We start from the raw sequence: 22266 nt of genomic DNA, 5'->3' as shown, positions 1-22266 counted from the left end.
AGAGAGAGAGAATCAGAGAGACTTTGAACATTAAACACCTGGTGACTGGATGAGAGACAGAGAGAGAGAATCAGAGAGACTTTGAACATTAAACACCTGGTGACTGGATGAAACACAGAGAGAGAGAATCAGAGAGACTTTGAACATTAAACACCTGGTGACTGGATGAAACACAGAGAGAGAGAATCAGAGAGACTTTGAACATTAAACACCTGGTGACTGGATGAAAGACAGAGAGAGAGAATCAGAGAGACTTTGAACATTAAACACCTGGTGACTGGATGAGAGACAGAGAGAGAGAATCAGAGAGACTTTGAACATTAAACACCTGGTGACTGGATGAGACAGAGATAGAGAATCAGAGAGACTTTGAACATTAAACACCTGGTGACTGGATGAGAGACAGAGATAGAGAATCAGAGAGACTTTGAACATTAAACACCTGGTGACTGGATGAAAGACAGAGCGAGAGAATCAGAGAGACTTTGAACATTAAACACCTGGTGACTGGAGGAAACACAGAGAGAGAGAGAATCAGAGAGACTTTGAACATTAAACACCTGGTGACTGGATGAAACACAGAGAGAGAGAATCAGAGAGACTTTGAACATTAAACACCTGGTGACTGGATGAAACACAGAGAGAGAGAATCAGAGAGACTTTGAACATTAAACACCTGGTGACTGGATGAAACACAGAGAGAGAGAATCAGAGACACTTTGAACATTAAACACCTGGTGACTGGATGAAACACAGAGAGAGAGAATCAGAGACACTTTGAACATTAAACACCTGGTGACTGGATGAAACACAGAGAGAGAGAATCAGAGAGACTTTGAACATTAAACACCTGGTGACTGGATGAAAGACAGAGAGAGAGAATCAGAGAGACTTTGAACATTAAACACCTGGTGACTGGATGAGAGACAGAGAGAGAGAATCAGAGAGACTTTGAACATTAAACACCTGGTGACTGGATGAGAGACAGAGCGAGAGAATCAGAGAGACTTTGAACATTAAACACCTGGTGACTGGATGAAACACAGAGAGAGAGAGAATCAGAGAGACTTTGAACATTAAACACCTGGTGACTGGATGAAACACAGAGAGAGAGAATCAGAGAGACTTTGAACATTAAACACCTGGTGACTGGATGAAACACAGAGAGAGAGAATCAGAGAGACTTTGAACATTAAACACCTGGTGACTGGATGAAACACAGAGAGAGAGAATCAGAGACACTTTGAACATTAAACACCTGGTGACTGGATGAAACACAGAGAGAGAGAATCAGAGACACTTTGAACATTAAACACCTGGTGACTGGATGAAAGACAGAGAGATGCTGAATGTTGGATTTGGAGATGCTGAATCAACTCTCCCGAGTGGCGCCACTAGAGATCCTGGTTCAAATCCAGGCTCTGTCGTAGCCGGCCGCGACCGGGAGACCCATGGGGCGGCGCACAATTGGCCCAGCGTTGTCCAGGGTAGGGGAGGGAATTGCCGGCAGGGATGTAGCTCAGTTGGTAGAGCATGGCGTTTGCAACGCCAGGGTTGTGGATTCGATTCCCATGGGGGGCCAGTATGAAAAAATAATGTATGCACTCATTAACTGTAAGTCGCTCTGGATAAGAGTGTCTGCTAAATGACTAAAATGTAAATGTAACTCCATGTTGGATATGGAGATGCTGAATCAACTCCATGTTGGATTTGGAGATGCTGAATCAACTCCATGTTGGATTTGGAGATGCTGAATCAACTACATGTTGGATTTGGAGATGCTGAATCAACTACATGTTGGATTTGGAGATGCTGAATCAACTCCATGTTGGATTTGGAGATGCTGAATCAACTACATGTTGGATTTGGAGATGCTGAATCAACTCCATGTTGGATTTGGAGATGCTGAATCAACTACATGTTGGATTTGGAGATGCTGAATCAACTCCATGTTGGATTTGGAGATGCTGAATCAACTCCATGTTGGATTTGGAGATGCTCTTGGAGAGGTTGAAGCTTTGGTTTGACAGTCATTATAGTAAGGTTGAGCTATAGTACAGGGTTAGGGTCAGGGTTAGGGTCAGGTTAGGGTCAGGTTAGGGTCAGGGTTAGGGTCAGGGTTAGGTTAGGGTCAGGTTAGGGTCAGGATCAGGTTAGGATCAGGGTCAGGGTTAGGGTTAGGTTAGGGTCAGGTTAGGGTCAGGATCAGGTTAGGATCAGGGTCAGGGTTAGGGTCAGAGTTAAGGTTAGGGTTAGGGTTGCTCACCCAGCGATGTTGGATATGGAGATGCTCTTTGAGAGGTTGGAGCCATGGAAGGGCATGATGGAGGTGTGTCTTCGGGAGGGAACCACTAATGAGGAGTAGTCTTCTGGAGACAAGATGGCTGACCTGGGCCGCTCCCGCGACGCAGCCGCTGTGATGTCATAAGAGAGGGACAGCATTAGGAGAGGGATGTGGTAGGTTAGTATTGGGATACGTCCCACATGGCACCCTAATCCCTACATAGGGACTAATGATGACCAAAGCCCTGTAGGGTACTATAGGGACTAATGATGACCAAAGCCCTGTAGGGTACTATAGGGACTAATGATGACCAAAGCCCTGTAGGGCACTATAGGGACTAATGATGACCAAAGCCCTGTAGGGCACTATAGGGACTAATGATGACCAAAGCCCTGTAGGGCACTATAGGGACTAATGATGACCAAAGCCCTGTAGGGCACTATAGGGACTAATGATGACCAAAGCCCTGTAGGGCACTATAGGGACTAATGATGACCAAAGCCCTGTAGGGTACTATAGGGACTAATGATGACCAAAGCCCTGTAGGGCACTATAGGGACTAATGATGACCAAAGCCCTGTAGGGCACTATAGGGACTAATGATGACCAAAGCCCTGTAGGGCACTATAGGGACTAATGATGACCAAAGCCCTGTAGGGCACTATAGGGACTAATGATGACCAAAGCCCTGTAGGGCACTATAGGGACTAATGATGACCAAAGCCCTGTAGGGCACTATAGGGACTAATGATGACCAAAGCCCTGTAGGGTACTATAGGGACTAATGATGACCAAAGCCCTGTAGGTTACTATAGGGACTAATGATGACCAAAGCCCTGTAGGGTACTATAGGGACTAATGATGACCAAAGCCCTGTAGGGTACTATAGGGACTAATGATGACCAAAGCCCTGTAGGGTACTATAGGGACGAATGATGACCAAAGCCCTGTAGGGTACTATAGGGACTAATGATGACCAAAGCCCTGTAGGGTACTATAGGGACTAATGATGACCAAAGCCCTGTAGGGTACTATAGGGACTAATGATGACCAAAGCCCTGTAGGGTACTATAGGGACTAATGATGACCAAAGCCCTGTAGGGTACTATAGGGACTAATGATGACCAAAGCCCTGTAGGGCACTATAGGGACTAATGATGACCAAAGCCCTGTAGGGCACTATAGGGACTAATGATGACCAAAGCCCTGTAGGGCACTATAGGGACTAATGATGACCAAAGCCCTGTAGGGTACTATAGGGACTAATGATGACCAAAGCCCTGTAGGGTACTATAGGGAACAGATGATGACCAAAGCCCTGTAGGGTACTATAGGGAACAGATGATGACCAAAGCCCTGTAGGGTACTATAGGGACTAATGATGACCAAAGCCCTGTAGGGTACTATAGGGAACAGATGATGACCAAAGCCCTGTAGGGTACTATAGGGACTAATGATGACCAAAGCCCTGTAGGGTTAGGGTTATAGGGACTAATGATGACCAAAGCCCTGTAGGGTACTATAGGGACTAATGATGACCAAAGCCCTGTAGGGTACTATAGGGACTAATGATGACCAAAGCCCTGTAGGGCACTATAGGGACTAATGATGACCAAAGCCCTGTAGGGCACTATAGGGACTAATGATGACCAAAGCCCTGTAGGGTACTATAGGGAACAGATGATGACCAAAGCCCTGTAGGGTACTATAGGGACTAATGATGACCAAAGCCCTGTAGGGCACTATAGGGACTAATTATGACCAAAGCCCTGCAGGGCACTATAGGGACTAATGATGACCAAAGCCCTGTAGGGCACTATAGGGACTAATGATGACCAAAGCCCTGTAGGGTACTATAGGGAACAGATGATGACCAAAGCCCTGTAGGGTACTATAGGGACTAATGATGACCAAAGCCCTGTAGGGCACTATAGGGACTAATTATGACCAAAGCCCTGCAGGGCACTATAGGGACTAATGATGACCAAAGCCCTGTAGGGCACTATAGGGACTAATGATGACCAAAGCCCTGTAGGGTACTATAGGGACTAATGATGACCAAAGCCCTGTAGGGCACTATAGGGACTAATTATGACCAAAGCCCTGCAGGGCACTATAGGGACTAATGATGACCAAAGCCATGTAGGGCACTATAGGGACTAATGATGACCAAAGCCCTGTAGGGCACTATAGGGCACTAATGATGACCAAAGCCCTGTAGGGTACTATAGGGACTAATGATGACCAAAGCCCTGTAGGGCACTATAGGGACTAATGATGACCAAAGCCCTGCAGGGCACTATAGGGACTAATGATGACCAAAGCCCTGTAGGGTACTATAGGGACTAATGATGACCAAAGCCCTGTAGGGTACTATAGGGACTAATGATGACCAAAGCCCTGTAGGGTACTATAGGGACTAATGATGACCAAAGCCCTGTAGGGTACTATAGGGACTAATGATGACCAAAGCCCTGTAGGGCACTATAGGGACTAATGATGACCAAAGCCCTGTAGGGCACTATAGGGACTAATGATGACCAAAGCCATGTAGGGCACTATAGGGACTAATGATGACCAAAGCCCTGCAGGGCACTATAGGGACTAATGATGACCAAAGCCATGTAGGGCACTATAGGGACTAATGATGACCAAAGCCCTGTAGGGCACTATAGGGAACAGATGATGACCAAAGCCCTGTAGGGTTAGGGTTATAGGGAACAGATGAGATGCATTGAGATGCAGACTTGGATTGTATTGTAACTTGTGAACACTCTCTCCCTCCCCTCCCGGAGGACCTGAGCCCTAGGACCATGCCTCAGGACTACCTGGCCTGATGACTCCTGGCTGTCCCCAGTCCTCTCCCTCTCTCCCTCTCTCCCTCCCCTCCCGGAGGACCTGAGCCCTAGGACCATGCCTCAGGACTACCTGGCCTGATGACTCCTGGCTGTCCCCAGTCCTCTCCCTCTCTCCCTCTCTCCCTCTCTCCCTCCCCTCCCGGAGGACCTGAGCCCTAGGACCATGCCTCAGGACTACCTGGCCTGATGACTCCAGGCTGTCCCCGGTCCTCTCCCTCTCTCCCTCTCTCCCTCCCCTCCCGGAGGACCTGAGCCCTAGGACCATGCCTCAGGACTACCTGGCCTGATGACTCCTGGCTGTCCCCAGTCCTCTCCCTCTCTCCCTCTCTCCCTCCCCTCCCGGAGGACCTGAGCCCTAGGACCATGCCTCAGGACTACCTGGCCTGATGACTCCAGGCTGTCCCCGGTCCTCTCCCTCTCTCCCTCCCCTCCCGGAGGACCTGAGCCCTAGGACCATGCCTCAGGACTACCTGGCCTGATGACTCCTGGCTGTCCCCAGTCCTCTCCCTCTCTCCCTCTCTCCCTCCCCTCCCGGAGGACCTGAGCCCTAGGACCATGCCTCAGGACTACCTGGCCTGATGACTCCTGGCTGTCCCCAGTCCTCTCCCTCTCTCCCTCTCTCCCTCCCCTCCCGGAGGACCTGAGCCCTAGGACCATGCCTCAGGACTACCTGGCCTGATGACTCCTGGCTGTCCCCAGTCCACCTGGTCGTGCTGCTGCTCCAGTTTCCACTCTTCTGCCTGCGGCTATGGAACCCTGACCTGTTCACTGGACGTGCTACAGTACCTTGGAACCCTGACCTGTTGACCGGACGTGCTACAGTACCTTGGAACCCTGACCTGTTCACCGGACGTGCTACAGTACCTTGGAACCCTGACCTGTTCACTGGACGTGCTACAGTACCTTGTCCCGGATCTGCTGTTTTTGACTCTCCCTCTCTCTCCCTCGCTCTCTCTCTCCCTCACCTGCTGTCTCGACCTCTGAATGCTCAGCTATGAAAAGCCAACTGACATTTACTCCTGAGGTGCTGACCTGTTGCACCCTCTACAACCACTGTGATTATTATTTGACCCTGCTGGTCATCTATGAACGTTTTAACATCTTGGAGAACAATCTGGCGTTAATGGCCATGTACTGTTATAATCTCCACCCGGCACAGCCAGAAGAGGACTGGCCACCCCTCAGAGCCTGGTTCCTCTCTAAGTTTCTTCCTAAGTTTCTGCCTTTCTAGGGAGTTTTTCCTAGCCACCGTGCTTCTACATCTGCATTGCTTGCTGTTTGGGGTTTTAGGCTGGGTTTCTGTATAGCACTTTGTGACATCTGCTGATGTAAAAAGGGCTTTATAAATTTGATTGATTGATTGATTGATTCTAACTGGTGAACACCAGCAGATCTGGGACCAGGACAGGGCTGTGGTGGGTCTTGATTCTAACTGGTGAATACCAGCAGATCTGAGACCAGGACAGGGCTGTGGTGGGTCTTGATTCTAACTGGTGAACACCCACATATCTGGGACCAGGACAGGGCTGCTGGTGGGTCTTGATTCTAACAGTGTGAGTATTGAATAGATTTAAGATGGACTCACGTTTTAACTCTCGTTTGGTTCTTCGGGTGACAACAGGAATGGTGGCTGAATCTGGAACCGCAAACTGCTGTTTGGGCAACTGGAGGAAAAACAATCCAGTACTTTAGTAGTGTAAATACATATCTGTCACATGATGTCCTGTATGCGCCTCATTCTATTGGCTGAAAAGAGTCTGTTGTAAATACGGTTCTTTCCTTACCTTCATTTCCACCTTGGCACAGACAGGCAGGCTTTCTCTACAACTCTTATGAACATGTGCATTGCAATCTGAAAAATAACAAATAAAATACAACTCTTAATCCTAGGGTAAGAAATTCAACAGAATAATCTTCAAGGGGGGTTCGTTTCATGTGTTATGAACTGGGACTGGAGAGTTGGACTGACTGGTCTACAGAGACAGAGAGTTGGACTGACTGGTCTACAGAGACAGAGAGTTGGACTGACTGGTCTACAGAGACAGAGAGTTGGACTGACTGGTCTACAGAGACAGAGAGTTGGACTGACTGGTCTACAGAGACAGAGAGTTGGACTGACTGGTCTACAGAGACAGAGAGTTGGACTGACTGGTCTACAGAGACAGAGAGTTGGACTGACTGGTCTACAGAGACAGAGAGTTGGACTGACTGGTCTACAGAGACAGAGAGTTGGACTGACTGGTCTACAGAGACAGAGAGTTGGACTGACTGGTCTACAGAGACAGAGAGTTGGACGGACTGGTCTACAGAGACAGAGAGTTGGACTGACTGGTCTACAGAGACAGAGAGTTGGACTGACTGGTCTACAGAGACAGAGAGTTGGACTGACTGGTCTACAGAGACAGAGAGTTGGACTGACTGGTCTACAGAGACAGAGAGTTGGACTGACTGGTCTACAGAGACAGAGAGTTGGACTGACTGGTCTACAGAGACAGAGAGTTGGACTGACTGGTCTACAGAGACAGAGAGTTGGACTGACTGGTCTACAGAGACAGAGAGTTGGACTGACTGGTCTACAGAGACAGAGAGTTGGACTGACTGGTCTACAGAGACAGAGAGTTGGACTGACTGGTCTACAGAGACAGAGAGTTGGACTGACTGGTCTACAGAGACAGAGAGTTGGACTGACTGGTCTACAGAGACAGAGAGTTGGACTGACTGGTCTACAGAGACAGAGAGTTGGACTGACTGGTCTACAGAGACAGAGAGTTGGACTGACTGGTCTACAGAGACAGAGAGTTGGACTGACTGGTCTACAGAGACAGAGAGTTGGACTGACTGGTCTACAGAGACAGAGAGTTGGACTGGTCTACAGAGACAGAGAGTTGGACTGACTGGTCTACAGAGACAGAGAGTTGGACTGACTGGTCTACAGAGACAGAGAGTTGGACTGACTGGTCTACAGAGACAGAGAGTTGGACTGACTGGTCTACAGAGACAGAGAGTTGGACTGACTGGTCTACAGAGACAGAGAGTTGGACTGACTGGTCTACAGAGACAGAGAGTTGGACTGGCTGGTCTACAGAGACAGAGAGTTGGACTGGTCTACAGAGACAGAGAGTTGGACTGACTGGTCTACAGAGACAGAGAGTTGGACTGACTGGTCTACAGAGACAGAGAGTTGGACTGACTGGTCTACAGAGACAGAGAGTTGGACTGACTGGTCTACAGAGACAGAGAGTTGGACTGACTGGTCTACAGAGACAGAGAGTTGGACTGACTGGTCTACAGAGACAGAGAGTTGGACTGACTGGTCTACAGAGACAGAGAGTTGGACTGACTGGTCTACAGAGACAGAGAGTTGGACTGACTGGTCTACAGAGACAGAGAGTTGGACTGACTGGTCTACAGAGACAGAGAGTTGGACTGACTGGTCTACAGAGACAGAGAGTTGGACTGACTGGTCTACAGAGACAGAGAGTTGGACTGACTGGTCTACAGAGACAGAGAGTTGGACTGACTGGTCTACAGAGACAGAGAGTTGGACTGACTGGTCTACAGAGACAGAGAGTTGGACTGACTGGTCTACAGAGACAGAGAGTTGGACTGACTGGTCTACAGAGACAGAGAGGTTGGACTGACTGGTCTACAGAGACAGAGAGTTGGACTGACTGGTCTACAGAGACAGAGAGTTGGACTGACTGGTCTACAGAGACAGAGAGTTGGACTGACTGGTCTACAGAGACAGAGAGTTGGACTGACTGGTCTACAGAGACAGAGAGTTGGACCGACTGGTCTACAGAGACAGAGAGTTGGACTGACTGGTCTACAGAGACAGAGAGTTGGACTGACTGGTCTACAGAGACAGAGAGTTGGACTGACTGGTCTACAGAGACAGAGAGTTGGACTGACTGGTCTACAGAGACAGAGAGTTGGACTGACTGGTCTACAGAGACAGAGAGTTGGACTGACTGGTCTACAGAGACAGAGAGTTGGACTGACTGGTCTACAGAGACAGAGAGTTGGACTGACTGGTCTACAGAGACAGAGAGTTGGACTGACTGGTCTACAGAGACAGAGTTGGACGACTGGTCTCACAGAGACAGAGAGTTGGACTGACTGGTCTACAGAGACAGAGAGTTGGACTGACTGGTCTACAGAGACAGAGAGTTGGACTGACTGGTCTACAGAGACAGAGAGTTGGACTGACTGGTCTACAGAGACAGAGAGTTGGACTGACTGGTCTACAGAGACAGAGAGTTGGACTGACTGGTCTACAGAGACAGAGAGTTGGACTGACTGGTCTACAGAGACAGAGAGTTGGACTGACTGGTCTACAGAGACAGAGAGAGTTGGACTGACTGGTCTACAGAGACAGAGTTGGACTGACTGGTCTACAGAGACAGAGAGTTGGACTGACTGGTCTACAGAGACAGAGAGTTGGACTGACTGGTCTACAGAGACAGAGAGTTGGACTGACTGGTCTACAGAGACAGAGAGTTGGACTGACTGGTCTACAGAGACAGAGAGTTGGACTGACTGGTCTACAGAGACAGAGAGTTGGACTGACTGGTCTACAGAGACAGAGAGTTGGACTGACTGGTCTACAGAGACAGAGAGTTGGACTGACTGGTCTACAGAGACAGAGAGTTGGACTGACTGGTCTACAGAGACAGAGAGTTGGACTGACTGGTCTACAGAGACAGAGAGTTGGACTGACTGGTCTACAGAGACAGAGAGTTGGACTGACTGGTCTACAGAGACAGAGAGTTGGACTGACTGGTCTACAGAGACAGAGAGTTGGACTGACTGGTCTACAGAGACAGAGAGTTGGACTGACTGGTCTACAGAGACAGAGAGTTGGACTGACTGGTCTACAGAGACAGAGAGTTGGACTGACTGGTCTACAGAGACAGAGAGTTGGACTGACTGGTCTACAGAGACAGAGAGTTGGACTGACTGGTCTACAGAGACAGAGAGTTGGACTGACTGGTCTACAGAGACAGAGAGTTGGACTGACTGGTCTACAGAGACAGAGAGTTGGACTGACTGGTCTACAGAGACAGAGAGTTGGACTGACTGGTCTACAGAGACAGAGAGTTGGACTGACTGGTCTACAGAGACAGAGAGATGTCCCAAATGGAACCATAGACCCCCAGGGATTGGGACCAATCCTTGTTGGGAAACTTTATTTTTTATAGTTGATTTTATTGATTTTGTTGCATTATTTCAGATTAAATTACATTTAGGGGAATTTTATAAAGGGGAAAGATTTGCTTTTGGAATTTTCTAAATATTTTCTATATTATTAATTTCCATGCCTGGAAATGCCCTTGTCTGGAGCAAATGATACCAATTTCAACCCTCCAATTATTGTTGTTTTATTCTAAAAACAGGCAATAATGTTTTTATCATTTTAAAATAAATATGTAGTAGTTTCTTGCGATAGCCCTCTCTGACTTCAAGAGAAATTATCTTTAAAACGGTGATTCCTAAAAGATGTGTCTGGAGCTTTGGTCAGATTTGTGTAAAATCCTAAATGAATCAGGAATGATCAGGGTCAGCTATACCATAAGGACCCCTTCTTCATGTCTTCATTACATGTAGTGAAGCAAGACCCCTCATGGTCTGGAAGGTTCTCTACTTTTAATAGATGAAAACAAACAATATTGAAATCACCATGGTCACAACCGTGTCCACCAACATACAGTAACTACCATCAGGTCAACATGACTGAACACTGTCCACCACCGTCCAGTAACTACCATCAGGTCAACATGACTGAACACTGTCCACCACCGTACAGTAACTACCATCAGGTCAACATGACTGAACACTGTCCACCACCGTACAGTAACTACCATCAGGTCAACATGACTGAACACTGTCCACCACCATACAGTAACTACCATCAGGTCAACATGACTGAACACTGTCCACCACCGTCCAGTAACTACCATCAGGTCAACATGACTGAACACTGTCCACCACCGTACAGTAACTACCATCAGGTCAACATGACTGAACACTGTCCACCACCGTACAGTAACTACCATCAGGTCAACATGACTGAACACTGTCCACCACCGTCCAGTAACTACCATCAGGTCAACATGACTGAACACTGTCCACCACCGTACAGTAACTACCATCAGGTCAACGTGACTGAACACTGTCCACCACCGTCCAGTAACTACCATCAGGTCAACATGACTGAACACTGTCCACCACCGTCCAGTAACTACCATCAGGTCAACATGACTGAACACAGTAACTGGATGTTGTCTGTTGTGTAACCATTAAAGAGGAAGTCAACAGGTCTGTTATCCATTGCTTCATGGTTCCCCCTTTCTTAGTGTGAGTCCCAAATAGCACACGATTCCCTCCATAGGGACTGTAAAGGACTATAAAGTAGTGAACTATGGAGGGAATAAGGTGCCATTTGGGACCAACATCCGTTTTCTGAGGCTGTGCAATAAACTACATCATCTTTAGCTGCTGTTAAAGAGAGTAGAACAGTCCACTCAGACAGACAGACAGACAGACAGACAGACAGACAGACAGACACAGGGTATAGTAGTATAGTCCACTGTGACAGACACAGGGTATGGTAGTATTGTCCACTGTGACAGACACAGGGTATGGTAGTTTTGTCCACTGTGACTGACACAGGGTATGGTAGTAATGTCCACTGTGACTGACACAGGGTATGGTAGTATTGTCCACTGTGACTGAAACAGGGAATGGTAGTATTGTCCACTGTGACTGACACAGGGTATGGTAGTTTTGTCCACTGTGACTGACACAGGGTATGGTAGTATTGTCCACTGTGACTGACACAGGGTATGGTGGTATTGTCCACTGTGACTGACACAGGGTATGGTAGTTTTGTCCACTGTGACTGACACATGGTATGGTAGTATTGTCCACTGTGACTGACACAGGGTATGGTAGTATTGTCCACTGTGACTGACACAGGGTATGGTAGTATTGTCCACTGTGACTGACACAGGGTATGGTAGTATTGTCCACTGTGACTGACACAGGGAATGGTAGTATTGTCCACTGTGACTGACACAGGGTATGGTAGTTTTGTCCACTGTGACTGACACAGGGTATGGTAGTATTGTCCACTGTGACTGACACAGGGTATGGTAGTATTGTCCACTGTGACTGACACAGGGTATGGTAGTATTGTCCACTGTGACTGACACAGGGTATGGTAGTATTGTCCACTGTGACTGACACAGGGTATGGTAGTATTGTCCACTGTGACTGACACAGGGTATGGTAGTATTGTCCACTGTGACTGACACAGGGTATGGTAGTATTGTCCAATGTGACTGACACAGGGTATGGTAGTATTGTCCACTGTGACTGACACAGGGTATGGTAGTATTGTCCACTGTGACTGACACAGGGTATGGTAGTTTTGTCCACTGTGACTGACACAGGGTATGGTAGTATTGTCCACTGTGACTGACACAGGGTATGGTAGTATTGTCCACTGTGACTGACACAGGGTATGGTAGTATTGTCCACTGTGACAGACACAGGGTATGGTAGTATTGTCCACTGTGACTGACTGCAGCTCTAAACAGAGACCAGTTCATAGGCCTTATCCTCCGAGAGTTCAACAGGCTATTATACTGAATGCATCAGTTCATAGGCATTATCCTCCGAGAGTTCAACAGGCTATTATACTGAATGCATCAGTTCATAGGCATTATCCTCCGAGAGTTCAACAGGCTATTATACTGAATGCATCAGTTCATAGGCATTATCCTCAGAGAGTTCAACAGGCTATTATACTGAATGCATCAGTTCATAGGCATTATCCTCCGAGAGTTCAACAGGCTATTATACTGAATGCATCAGTTCATAGGCATTATCCTCAGAGAGTTCAACAGGCTGTTATACTGAATGCATCAGTTCATAGGCATTATCCTCAGAGAGTTGAACAGGCTGTTATACTGAATGCATCAGTTCATAGGCCTTATCCTCCGAGAGTTCAACAGGCTGTTATACTGAATGCATCATTTCATAGGCATTATCCTCCGAGAGTTCAACAGGCTGTTATACTGAATGCATCAGTTCATAGGCATTATCCTCAGAGAGTTGAACAGGCTGTTATACTGAATGCATCAGTTCATAGGCCTTATCCTCCGAGAGTTCAACAGGCTGTTATACTGAATGCATCATTTCATAGGCATTATCCTCCGAGAGTTCAACAGGCTGTTATACTGAATGCATCAGTTCATAGGCATTATCCTCCGAGAGTTCAACAGGCTATTATACTGAATGCATCAGTTCATAGGCATTATCCTCCGAGAGTTCAACAGGCTGTTATACTGAATGCATCATTTCATAGGCATTATCCTCCGAGAGTTCAACAGTCTGTTATACTGAATGCATCAGTTCATAGGCATTATCCTCCGAGAGTTCAACAGGCTGTTATACTGAATGCATCATTTCATAGGCATTATCCTCAGAGTTCAACAGGCTGTTATACTGAATGCATCAGTTCATAGGCATTATCCTCCGAGAGTTCAACAGGCTATTATACTGAATGCATCATTTCATAGGCATTATCCTCAGAGAGTTCAACAGGCTGTTATACTGAATGCATCATTTCATAGGCATTATCCTCCGAGAGTTCAACAGGCTGTTATACTGAATGCATCAGTTCATAGGCATTATCCTCCGAGAGTTCAACAGGCTATTATACTGAATGCATCAGTTCATAGGCATTATCCTCAGAGAGTTCAACAGGCTGTTATACTGAATGCATCATTTCATAGGCATTATCCTCAGAGAGTTCAACAGGCTGTTATACTGAATGCATCAGTTCATAGGCATTATCCTCCGAGAGTTCAACAGGCTATTATACTGAATGCATCAGTTCATAGGCATTATCCTCCGAGAGTTCAACAGGCTGTTATACTGAATGCATCATTTCATAGGCATTATCCTCCGAGAGTTCAACAGTCTGTTATACTGAATGCATCAGTTCATAGGCATTATCCTCCGAGAGTTCAACAGGCTGTTATACTGAATGCATCATTTCATAGGCATTATCCTCAGAGTTCAACAGGCTGTTATACTGAATGCATCAGTTCATAGGCATTATCCTCCGAGAGTTCAACAGGCTGTTATACTGAATGCATCATTTCATAGGCATTATCCTCAGAGTTCAACAGGCTGTTATACTGAATGCATCAGTTCATAGGCATTATCCTCCGAGAGTTCAACAGGCTATTATACTGAATGCATCATTTCATAGGCATTATCCTCAGAGAGTTCAACAGGCTGTTATACTGAATGCATCATTTCATAGGCATTATCCTCCGAGAGTTCAACAGGCTGTTATACTGAATGCATCAGTTCATAGGCATTATCCTCCGAGAGTTCAACAGGCTATTATACTGAATGCATCAGTTCATAGGCATTATCCTCAGAGAGTTCAACAGGCTGTTATACTGAATGCATCATTTCATAGGCATTATCCTCAGAGAGTTCAACAGGCTGTTATACTGAATGCATCAGTTCATAGGCATTATCCTCCGAGAGTTCAACAGGCTATTATACTGAATGCATCAGTTCATAGGCATTATCCTCCGAGAGTTCAACAGGCTGTTATACTGAATGCATCAGTTCATAGGCATTATCCTCCGAGAGTTCAACAGGCTATTATACTGAATGCATCAGTTCATAGGCATTATCCTCCGAGAGTTCAACAGGCTGTTATACAGAATGCATCAGTTCATAGGCATTATCCTCCGAGAGTTCAACAGGCTATTATACTGAATGCATCATTTCATAGGCATTATCCTCCGAGAGTTCAACAGGCTATTATACTGAATGCATCATTTCATAGGCATTATCCTCAGAGAGTTCAACAGGCTGTTATACTGAATGCATCAGTTCATAGGCATTATCCTCCGAGAGTTCAACAGGCTATTATACTGAATGCATCAGTTCATAGGCATTATCCTCCGAGAGTTCAACAGGCTGTTATACTGAATGCATCAGTTCATAGGCCTTATCCTCCGAGAGTTCAACAGGCTGTTATACTGAATGCATCAGACACAGCATGTTGGTAGCAGGGTGAAATGTACCCTAGATGCTGATCTGGGGTCGGTTTAGCATTTCCCCCACTAATGGTTAGGTTATGATTGGGGATCTGCTCCTAGACCTGTACGTATAGGGGGACCTTCACCCCAGAGCACTATGGGGTGTCTGCCCTGCACTGAGCTGCTTTCACCCCAGAGCACTATGGGGTGTCTGCCCTTCACCCCAGAGCACTATGGGGTGTCTGCCCTGCACTGAGCTGCCCTTCACCCCAGAGCACTATGGGGTGTCTGCCCTGCACTGAGCTGCCCTTCACCCCAGAGCACTATGGGGTGTCTGCCCTGCACTGAGCTGCTTTAGACCTGTACGTATAGGGGGACCTTCACCCCAGAGCACTATGGGGTGTCTGCCCTGCACTGAGCTGCTTTCACCCCAGAGCACTATGGGGTGTCTGCCCTTCACCCCAGAGCACTATGGGGTGTCTGCCCTTCACCCCAGAGCACTATGGGGTGTCTGCCCTGCACTGAGCTGCTTTAGACCTTTCATTGGAGTTTAGCTGCTTCACTAAGCCTGCTAATAGCTGGTTTAATTAGACCTGTATTGACTGATGCATGTTGTCTTACTGGTGCAGAGGAAGGCGTCCTTAGCGTTGATGGTTTTGCTACATTGGTGGCAGGAGGAGGATTGTGTCTGGGAGGACACCACGCTGAAGTGATGTCCGTTCAGCGTCCATCTCTCTCTGGCCTTCACCTCTCTCCTCTCGCCTTTGTCTCGACTCTTCTCTCGATCCTTTTCCTGCAGGTGAAGAACGGCGATTAGGAGTAAAAACAGATTGAGATCAGACAGCGTCATTCCTCCTTTCTAGTTACTGTTGTTTATCTTACAATGTCTTGAGCCTGACAGCAATGACATGGTGGAGACCTGCTTCGGTCTACACAGTGTTGCTGCTGGGTTTATGACATGGTGGAGACCTGCTTCGGTCTACACAGTGTTGCTGCTAGGTTTATGACATGGTGGAGACCTGCTTCGGTCTACACAGTGTTGCTGCTAGGTTTATGACATGGTGGAGACCTGCTTCGGTCTACACAGTGTTGCTGCTAGGTTTATGACATGGTGGAGACCTGCTTCGGTCTACACAGTGTTGCTGCTAGGTTTATGACATGGTGGGGACCTGCTTCGGTCTACACAGTGTTGCTGCTGGGTTTATGACATGGTGGAGACCTGCTTCGGTCTACACAGTGTTGCTGCTGGGTTTATGACATGGTGGAGACCTGCTTCGGTCTATACAGTGTTGCTGCTAAGCTTGGTCTGTTTCTTTGTCATTGGGCTGCAGTTGCATGAAGACCAATCACTGTTTGACTTGTGACTTTTGTCACTGGCCAAAGGAAACTAAGGAAAAGTTATCATAAACACACAACATGCATGATTACTTCCGAATCTCACATTAACAAAGCAGAACCTTAAATTGTGATTAGTTTTAGTCTACCTGGAGAGAAATGACTTGAGTATGTATGTTACTCCCCACCATCACTACTATACACAGAGATGAAACCAAGAATGGTTTGCTTTAGCACAGAGCACAATGAAGGAGAACAGAGCTCGTGTTCTCATGACCGTGAGTGATGCTCCACCCAAATCCCATATTTTCCTGGTCAGGCAAACCCAGAGCCACGCCACTCTGGCAGGAGCACAGCAACGTAATGGTCATACAAATTACAACCTCATTTATTTAAAATGACTTACAGATACCACATGGCCTTGACCGAACTAAAACACAGGCGACCACTATGACCACGGACCTGTTAAAGGCGCTGCGTAGCCAATCCCATGTCTGACCACGGACCTGTTAAAGGCGCTGCGTAGCCAATCCCATGTCTGACCACGGAGCTGTTAAAGGTGCTGCGAAGCCAATCCCATGTCTGACCACGGAGCTGTTAAAGGCGCTGCGTAGCCAATCCCATGTCTGCATTGGGCTGTGCAGTGTTTACGGTGATACGGCCTCTGTAGAAGTCAGGGCTTTCATACTTATTGCTCTTCTCGGAGCAGCTGTTGTCAAGGAAGTTGTCAAGGAAGTGAATTTGTGTTTACACAAGACCTCCCCCGTCCCCACCTACCGTCGACCAATCATGTCGATGCGGAGCTATACGGAGCCCTCCACGTTGGTACAGAATTTGAGAGGCGCACGGCGATGCGGCACGGAGCTCCATTTGGCCTCTGCGTGCCTCCGGAGGTTCCGCCATTGCGTCACACCCTCCGTAAAGCGCCTCCGACCACATTTTCGGATCAAGCATAAATCGTCTCTTCCCCTTTGCGCTTTACTTCCCCTTATTTAGAACAACACGTTGCAAGCAGCTGAATAGCAACACACCGTCTAATGCAGAATAACAGCTTTGTCATCTCAACAACTTTTCTCAGAAAATCAAGCACAAGCATGTTCAAAACAATGTCTTCAAGTAGCTAGCAGTCAAAACAGAGCAAAAAATACATGGGAAATCATCTGACAAATCAGTTATTTAAACAAACTGAACAACTCTGAACGGAAGTTTGATTGCTTAAACACGATAAAGAAATAGAGAAACAGCTGAACACAGGCTAAATAGACGGACTGAACAGGATATATTTACACCTGGTGGAGCTGGAGACGCTAACAGGACCAGAATCACACCTACCAAACCCATCTGCATCCTACCTTTAAACACACATCACTTAGTGTGACCCCTTTCCCTTACCAGTTAGTGTATGAAATATGTATATTCCCCTGATATTGCAACCATGATATGTTCTACCATTCCAGACATACAGCTGTTTTAGAAACTGCATCAACTACTTTTACAGATTCCATACAGAGAAATAAACCCCAGGTGATTCACCTACCCCCTGTCATCCTACTGCACCTACCCCCTGTCATCCTACTGCACCTACCCCCTGTCATCCTACTGCACCTACCCCTGTCCCCCTACTGCACCTACCCCCTGTCCCCCTACTGCACCTACCCCCTGTCATCCTACTGCACCTACCCCCATCCCCCTACTGCACCTACCCCTGTCCCCCTACTGCACCTACCCCCTGTCCTCCTACTGCACCTACCCCGTCCTCCTACTGCACCTACCCCCTGTCCTCCTACTGCACCTACCCCTGTCCTCCTACTGCACCTACCCCCATTCCCCTACTGCACCTACCCCCTGTCCTCCTACTGCACCTACCCCTGTCCTCCTACTGCACCTACCCCCTGTCCTCCTACTGCACCTACCCCCGTCCTCCTACTGCACCTACCCTGTCCTCCTACTGCACCTACCCCCGTCCTCCTACTGCACCTACCCCCTGTCCTCCTACTGCACCTACCCCCTGTCCTCCTACTGCACCTACCCCTGTCCTCCTACTGCACCTACCCCTGTCCTCCTACTGCACCTACCCCTGTCCTCCTACTGCACCTACCCCCTGTCCTCCTACTGCACCTACCCCCTGTCCTCCTACTGCACCTACCCCTGTCCTCCTACTGCACCTACCCCTGTCCTCCTACTGCACCTACCCCTGTCCTCCTACTGCACCTACCCCTGTCCTCCTACTGCACCTACCCCTGTCCTCCTACTGCACCTACCCCTGTCCTCCTACTGCACCTACCCCTGTCCTCCTACTGCACCTACCCCTGTCCTCCTACTGCACCTACCCCTGTCCTCCTACTGCACCTACCCCTGTCCTCCTACTGCACCTACCCCTGTCCTCCTACTGCACCTACCCCCTGTCCTCCTACTGCACCTACCCCTGTCCTCCTACTGCACCCTACCCCTGTCCTCCTACTGCACCTACCCCTGTCCTCCTACTGCACCTACCCCTGTCCTCCTACTGCACCTACCCCTGTCCTCCTACTGCACCTACCCCTGTCCTCCTACTGCACCTACCCCTGTCCTCCTACTGCACCTACCCCGTCCTCCTACTGCACCTACCCCTGTCCTCCTACAGCACCTACCCCTGTCCTCCTACTGCACCTACCCCCTGTCCTCCTACTGCACCTACCCCTGTCCTCCTACTGCACCTACCCCTGTCCTCCTACTGCACCTACCCCTGTCCTCCTACTGCACCTACCCCCTGTCCTCCTACTGCACCTACCCCTGTCCTCCTACTGCACCTACCCCTGTCCTCCTACTGCACCTACCCCCTGTCCTCCTACTGCACCTACCCCTGTCCTCCTACTGCACCTACCCCTGTCCTCCTACTGCACCTACCCCTGTCCTCCTACTGCACCTACCCCCTGTCCTCCTACTGCACCTACCCCTGTCCTCCTACTGCACCTACCCCCTGTCCTCCTACTGCACCTACCCCTGTCCTCCTACTGCACCTACCCCTGTCCTCCTACTGCACCTACCCCCTGTCCTCCTACTGCACCTACCCCCTGTCCTCCTACTGCACCTACCCCTGTCCTCCTACTGCACCTACCCCTGTCCTCCTACTGCACCTACCCCTGTCCTCCTACTGCACCTACCCCTGTCCTCCTACTGCACCTACCCCTGTCCTCCTACTGCACCTACCCCTGTCCTCCTACTGCACCTACCCCTGTCCTCCTACTGCACCTACCCCTGTCCTCCTACTGCACCTACCCCTGTCCTCCTACTGCACCTACCCCTGTCCTCCTACTGCACCTACCCCCTGTCCTCCTACTGCACCTACCCCTGTCCTCCTACTGCACCTACCCCTGTCCTCCTACTGCACCTACCCCTGTCCTCCTACTGCACCTACCCCTGTCCTCCTACTGCACCTACCCCTGTCCTCCTACTGCACCTACCCCTGTCCTCCTACTGCACCTACCCCTGTCCTCCTACTGCACCTACCCCTGTCCTCCTACTGCACCTACCCCTGTCCTCCTACTGCACCTACCCCTGTCCTCCTACTGCACCTACCCCCTGTCCTCCTACTGCACCTACCCCTGTCCTCCTACTGCACCTACCCCTGTCCTCCTACTGCACCTACCCCCGTCCTCCTACTGCACCTACCCCCTGTCCTCCTACTGCACCTACCCCTGTCCTCCTACTGCACCTACCCCTGTCCTCCTACTGCACCTACCCCCTGTCCTCCCTACTGCACCTACCCCTGTCCTCCTACTGCACCTACCCCTGTCCTCCTACTGCACCTACCCCTGTCCTCCTACTGCACCTACCCCTGTCCTCCTACTGCACCTACCCCTGTCCTCCTACTGCACCTACCCCTGTCCTCCTACTGCACCTACCCCTGTCCTCCTACTGCACCTACCCCTGTCCTCCTACTGCACCTACCCCTGTCCTCCTACTGCACCTACCCCTGTCCTCCTACTGCACCTACCCCTGTCCTCCTACTGCACCTACCCCTGTCCTCCTACTGCACCTACCCCTGTCCTCCTACTGCACCTACCCCCTGTCCTCCTACTGCACCTACCCCTGTCCTCCTACTGCACCTACCCCTGTCCTCCTACTGCACCTACCCCTGTCCTCCTACTGCACCTACCCCTGTCCTCCTACTGCACCTACCCCCTGTCCTCCTACTGCACCTACCCCTGTCCTCCTACTGCACCTACCCCTGTCCTCCTACTGCACCTACCCCTGTCCTCCTACTGCACCTACCCCCTGTCCTCCTACTGCACCTACCCCTGTCCTCCTACTGCACCTACCCCTGTCCTCCTACTGCACCTACCCCTGTCCTCCTACTGCACCTACCCCTGTCCTCCTACTGCACCTACCCCTGTCCTCCTACTGCACCTACCCCCTGTCCTGCTACTGCACCTACCCCTGTCCTCCTACTGCACCTACCCTCTGTCCTCCTACTGCACCTACCCCTGTCCTCCTACTGCACCTACCCCTGTCCTCCTACTGCACCTACCCCTGTCCTCCTACTGCACCTACCCCTGTCCTCCTACTGCACCTACCCCTGTCCTCCTACTGCACCTACCCCCCTGTCCCTCCTACTGCACCTACCCCTGTCCTCCTACTGCACCTACCCCCTGTCCTCCTACTGCACCTACCCCCTGTCCTCCTACTGCACCTACCCCCTGTCCTCCTACTGCACCTACCCCTGTCCTCCTACTGCACCTACCCCTGTCCTCCTACTGCACCTACCCCTGTCCTCCTACTGCACCTACCCCTGTCCTCCTACTGCACCTACCCCTGTCCTCCTACTGCACCTACCCCCTGTCCTCCTACTGCACCTACCCCTGTCCTCCTACTGCACCTACCCCCTGTCCTCCTACTGCACCTACCCCTGTCCTCCTACTGCACCTACCCCTGTCCTCCTACTGCACCTACCCCTGTCCTCCTACTGCACCTACCCCTGTCCTCCTACTGCACCTACCCCTGTCCTCCTACTGCACCTACCCCTGTCCTCCTACTGCACCTACCCCTGTCCTCCTACTGCACCTACCCCTGTCCTCCTACTGCACCTACCCCTGTCCTCCTACTGCACCTACCCCTGTCCTCCTACTGCACCTACCCCTGTCCTCCTACTGCACCTACCCCTGTCCTCCTACTGCACCTACCCCTGTCCTCCTACTGCACCTACCCCTGTCCTCCTACTGCACCTACCCCTGTCCTCCTACTGCACCTACCCCTGTCCTCCTACTGCACCTACCCCTGTCCTCCTACTGCACCTACCCCTGTCCTCCTACTGCACCTACCTCTAGTCCTCGCCGACACTTTAACTTCATGGAGAGGCCATGGACATCAAAGAACCTTCGATTCAACATCCCTGTTACTATCAGTGACTGTGAGCCCCAGACAGGCTGGTATCTAGCCTTACACTGCTAAAACCATCTCAAGCACAACCTCCACTGACTGAATACCACAGTACCACAGCTTAGGGAGAGAGACTGTGAGCACCAGGAAGTGGTGCAACAGTATACAGGGGGTGACTAGTTCCTATCAGAGTAGGGAGAGAGACAGTGAGCACCAGGAAGTGGTGCAACAGTATACAGGGGGTGACTAGTTCCTATCAGAGTAGGGAGAGAGACAGTGAGCACCAGGAAGTGGTGCAACAGTGTACAGGGGGTGCTGTTCCTGACTTAACCCCCATCTCCAGTGGTAAGAGACAGGT

The 22266-nt window shown here is 49.6% G+C and overlaps 1 protein-coding gene across 1 annotated transcript in view; it reads right to left on the bottom strand.

Annotated features, from left to right (window-relative positions):
* The window catches only part of LOC121559698 (A-kinase anchor protein 13), a 120171-nt gene extending 98185 nt beyond the window's left edge, over nt 1–21986 (bottom strand). Inside the window, exons 1-5 of the mRNA XM_045217466.1 lie at nt 21851–21986; nt 15837–16008; nt 6927–6994; nt 6728–6806; nt 2267–2414 (exon numbers count right to left, since the gene is read on the bottom strand). Coding sequence (XP_045073401.1) covers nt 2267–2414; nt 6728–6806; nt 6927–6994; nt 15837–16008; nt 21851–21919 — 536 coding nt within the window. The 5' untranslated portion in view covers nt 21920–21986. The remainder of the gene's footprint in view (nt 1–2266; nt 2415–6727; nt 6807–6926; nt 6995–15836; nt 16009–21850) is intronic.
* Nucleotides 21987–22266: the final 280 nt, after the last annotated feature.

Source organism: Coregonus clupeaformis, unplaced genomic scaffold, assembly GCF_020615455.1.
Source record: "Coregonus clupeaformis isolate EN_2021a unplaced genomic scaffold, ASM2061545v1 scaf1065, whole genome shotgun sequence".
Taxonomy (NCBI): Eukaryota; Metazoa; Chordata; class Actinopteri; order Salmoniformes; family Salmonidae; genus Coregonus; species Coregonus clupeaformis.
This window is presented reverse-complemented; position numbering and strand designations above follow the sequence as displayed.